This window comes from Formica exsecta, unplaced genomic scaffold, assembly GCF_003651465.1.
Source record: "Formica exsecta isolate Colony F162 unplaced genomic scaffold, ASM365146v1 scaffold261, whole genome shotgun sequence".
NCBI lineage: Eukaryota > Metazoa > Arthropoda > Insecta > Hymenoptera > Formicidae > Formica > Formica exsecta.
Genome location: NW_021849876.1, coordinates 52,676 through 57,746, shown reverse-complemented (window position 1 = coordinate 57,746; position 5,071 = coordinate 52,676). Strand labels below are relative to the sequence as shown.

Below are 5,071 nucleotides of genomic sequence, written 5' to 3'. Positions count from 1 at the left end.
TAAAAATAAAGACAAGATCAAAAATAAAACCGAGAGGAAAAATAAAGAATTGAATGATTCAAAAATCTTTGGAGAGGGAAATTGCCAAACCTCTCCTGAAAATCTAATAAATCCAACCATTCCTGGAGGGGGAAATTACCAAACCTCTCCTAAAAATTTAATTAATTTAAAAACCCTCGACGAGAGAAATTACCAATCCTCTCAAGAAGGGAATAATTCTAGGATTTCGGAGGGAAATTTCCAAACCTTGTCAGAAAATCCTAGCTCCGTCGATTGCGAGGAGGAAAATTATAAAACCTCACTACGTATTTCGGCAAAACCTTATTTCAAAAAAAGGAGAAGTCCTTTATTCTCCCTAGATATCAAATTTCCTAAGGTTGGATTATTTAAAGAAAAAAATGATAATGAACTAAAAACCTCTCATGTTGCAATGAAAGACCTCCTTGAAGAGGCTCAAAAATATAATTTAAAAATTAAAAATTCGAATCTACGAAATACTAAAAATAAAAATAAACCGTCTTCAAAAATTCTTATATCCTTGTTGAATAAATCTCAAGAAATTTTAGAAAAATTTATGCGGAAACGCAAAACAAGATATAAAAGAAAACAAGAAGTTGATAATTATAATTTGCATAATTGTCTAACAATCTCCGAAGAAAAGGGAAAGAATCGACCCGCCGAAATCATAGAATCATTGCGATTAGAACATTTAAATGAAGCAGAGAGAAAAAGCATTATAAAATTAATAACGGACAGTCAAGATCGATTTCATATTCCTGGAGAAAAATTAACCGCAACTCACGTATTACAACATCGAATACCTACTACAGATGACCAACCAATAAACACTCGTCAGTATCGATTTCCGCAAATTCATAAAGAGGAAATAAACAAGCAGGTAGAAGAACTGTTAGAAGGAGGAATTGTAAAACACTCACAATCACCATATAACACGCCTATATGGATTGTACCTAAGAAAGAAGATTCCAAAGGAAATAAACGATGGAGAATGGTATTAGATTTTCGCGCTTTAAATGATAAAACTATCGGAGACGCATATCCTTTACCAAATATCGTCGATATATTAGACCAATTAGGAGGAGCTCGATATTTTTCAGTATGCGATTTAGCATCTGGATTTCATCAAATAAAAATGAACCGCGAAGATGGTCATAAAACAGCTTTCACTACTCCTTTTGGACATTACGAATTTGATCGAATGCCGTTCGGTCTAAAAAATGCTCCGGCTACTTTCCAGCGCCTAATGGACTTAGTGTTAACTGGGTTACAAGGCAAGGAATTATTTGTTTATATGGACGATATTGTTATCTATGCAACGTCTTTAGAAGAACACGAAAGAAAATACAACGCTTTAATGGAACGTCTTCGAGAAGCTAATTTAAAATTACAGCCAGACAAATGCGAATTTTTAAAAACGGAAGTAACTTATCTGGGACACGTAATCAGTAAAGACGGAGTAAAACCAGATCCGAAAAAATTAGAAGCGGTACAACGATTTCCACGACCTAAAACACCTAAGAATATTAAACAATTTTTAGGACTTGCAGGATATTATAGACGCTTTATACCGAATTTTTCAAAATTTGCCAAACCATTAACAAATTTATTAAAAAACGACACCCGCTTCGAGTGGACATCTGTGCAAGAAGAATCTTTTGAAATTTTAAAACAAAAACTATGCGAAGAACCAATACTGCAATACCCAGATTTTTCTAAACCATTCATTTTAACGACCGATGCATCTGGAATAGCCGTCGGAGGAATATTATCACAAGGAGAGATAAACAAAGACCTACCGATAGCATACGCCTCACGAACCTTAACAGATAATGAATTAAAATACGATACATACGAAAAAGAAGCACTAGCTATTGTATATTGCGTTAAACATTTTCGACCATACTTATACGGAAGAAAATTCACTTTAGTTACAGATCATAAACCATTGATGTGGTTTAAAAACGCACAAGACGCAAATATGCGAATACTTCGTTGGAGATTAAAATTAGCAGAATATGATTATGAGGTTGTATACAAAGCGGGAAAAACAAACGTAAACGCAGACGCATTATCCAGAAATCCTGTAAATATCGAAGAAATAGATTGTAAAATTATAAAAAACAAGAAACTTTTAAACCCAGATAACCCTAAAGATGCACGATTAATTGCCGAACTATTAGAAAAATCCGATAGCGAAGAAGAAGAAGAAGGAGATGACGATTTCAATTTATATCTTTCCGATATGGAAGAAAACGAAGAAATAATAGCTGAAAGCGATTTATTAAATAACAATAACGATACTCTTCCATTTACACAAACAGAATTAAACGAACCAGATTATTTATCAATTACCGAAAAAGCTTTAATACACGATCCTCCTAAACAAAATAAAATTCAAACGAGAAGCCGAACTGCAAGGCAAAGTATTGAGCAAAATAAAATAATCAACGAATTGCATAGTGACGAGGGAGAGATCGAAGAAATCGAAGAAAGAAATGATCCGCCTGATAAAATTTCTGACAGTGAAAAAGAAGACGAAGAAGAAAACGAACAAAATATTATTAACAAAAATTTAAAATCAAGAAAAACGAAATCTGCATTTATTGAAAATAGAACAACTCATGGTAATGTCATAGACTCTCGAGAATTATTATTTTTACGAAAAGATAATATAGTATATTTTGTTGACACCCAAGGAAGATCTTTAGATTCAGGCTCACAAAAACTTTTCGAAAGAAAAGAGCTTCCAAATCTAGGATCCCTTGTTCTAGGAAAGGTTAAGGCCATAAAACATAAAAATCATTATCATGTGGCTTTACCTGTCAGCGAAGAACAACGAGAAGGCCCTACGGTTACTCTTAAACAAATTGTTAAAATCTTAACAGACTTACGGAAAATAACCGAAGATTTAAAATTAGAAACATTTAGTATTGCAAAAACCGAGTTTATTAATAATGTTCCATGGAATGACGTCAAATCACATATACAATCAATATTCACCGACGCTCCTACTAAAGTTATTATTTGCCACGGACTAATTAAATATCCACCGAAAGATTTACGTTCCGTTATAATCAGTGAAATGCATTGCTTACCGACGGGAGGACACCGGGGAGTCACAAAAACTTATAACAGAATAAAACATAATTATTACTGGGAAAACTTGAAAGCAGATGTTCAACGGTATATACAGCAATGTTTACAATGTCAATTGAAAAAACTTGTACGAGTAAAAACGAAACAACCAATGATAATCACAGACACACCAGGATCTTCTTTTGATAAAGTAGCCATGGATATCGTAGGCCCTTTACCTAAAACTGAAAGGGGAAACGAATATATTCTAACATTACAAGATCAATTAACTAAATTTTGCATGGGGATACCATTACCGAATCAAACTTCCGAAACCATCGCAGAAGCTTTTGTAGATCGATTTATTTGCGTACTTGGAGCACCAAAAGCAATATTAACGGATCAAGGCAGAAATTTCCTTAGCGATCTGATAAAGAAAATTGCAAAATTATTTAAAATTCGTAAATTTCGCACAACAGCCTTCCATCCTCAATCAAACGGATCATTAGAAAGATCACATCACGCATTAGGCGAATATTTAAAACAATACGCGAATGAACAAAAACAATGGGATAGATGGATTAGCCTTGCCATGTTTAATTATAATACGAGCGTACATGAAGCAACAAAGCATACTCCATATGAGCTGGTTTTTGGAAAGATAGCACGTGTTCCATCGAACGAACTTCTACCTCCTGGGGATAAATTAGCAAATTACGATGAGTATTTAATAAATCTTGTAACTCAACTTCACGCAATTCAGGGAAATGCACGCGATAACGTTATTCAAGCTAAAATTAAATCAAAAAATTATTACGATAGAAAAATTAACCCACAAACTTTTAAACCGGGAGATCAAGTATTTTTATTAAAAGGTCCAAAACCGGGTAAATTCGGAGATCAATATACTGGGCCTCACGAAGTTCTAGAAATTTTTAATAAAAATAACGTCAAAATTAGAATAAAGAAAAATAGCCGAGTTGTACATCCTAACCGCTTACGAATTTCATATATCAAACCTACCGATAAGGAATAATTATCAAAGAAATAATTATGTAAACTTTCAGATGGACCTCAACATTAAGCGATTAATTGCGATACTGGTAGTGCTAATAAAAATTTATCAAACTCTTGGAATAATAGGGTATGACTGCGGATCTTCTTCAGCAAATCTAACGACACTATCTTTATTAACCATCGAAGAGTGTGACATTCCACCGCAAGATGTTAAACGTGAACAAGTATATATGCAGTTGCTCCAAATTAACGAATTTGAAACTGTGAAAGTAATACAGTGTAAAGTTGAAATTGACCGATTAATAAAAAAATGTGGAATGTTCTCTCATACCATGGATGTATATAACGGAAAATATTCATACATAGAAGAAATACCTCGCGATATATGCAGAAGAATGCACGATTATGGTACCTATCAAATGGCCAATACTTACATAACTGGTTTAAAATCAAATCAAACCACTACACGTCCAATAACACTCGCTGGCAGTGTGGACAACGACGGAGGCTGTATCGGAGGAGCATATTCCGATCCTTATGGAACATGGACAGATGTAATAGTACTTGCAAGCGTAAGAATTACACTACAAGATTATATAGTAGACGTAAAAATAAACACTAATCGAGTGCAATTCAGGTCGGGTGTAGCATGTAAATTTGGCTCCACACACTGCACAGATGTAGAAGGGGGAGATACGTACTGGGATCCAGTACCTACCGATACTTGCAAACTTTACAATTTCGGAATATTATTCGAGGGGTACGCATACAAAATAGTCGATAAAGATAAAGATCATCCGCAAACAGTTTACTCTTTAACCACACAAGACACAATATTTGCACTGACTAGCAAAGGAAAATACAATACATGTGGATATCCATTAATAACAACAGAGCATCCTAAATTACTAATTTTTGAGACCGTACGCGGTACCACTGTCTTTAAAAAGCAATCTGG

The 5,071-nt window shown here is 34.1% G+C and overlaps 1 protein-coding gene across 1 annotated transcript; it reads left to right on the top strand.

The window, feature by feature from the left end:
• Window positions 1-22: 22 nt before the first annotated feature.
• On the top strand, window positions 23-4,705 carry LOC115236897. Its single transcript, XM_029809626.1, has one exon. The coding sequence runs from the start codon at window positions 431-433 to the stop codon at window positions 4,130-4,132; it is 3,702 nt and encodes a 1,233-aa protein (XP_029665486.1). The 5' UTR covers window positions 23-430; the 3' UTR covers window positions 4,133-4,705.
• The last annotated feature ends 366 nt before the right edge of the window (window positions 4,706-5,071 follow it).

Bases quoted from the DNA above. Each gene is read 5' to 3' on its own strand.
- LOC115236897 (XM_029809626.1), top strand. From the start codon at position 431: ATGAAAGACCTCCTTGAAGAGGCTCAAAAATATAATTTAAAAATTAAA.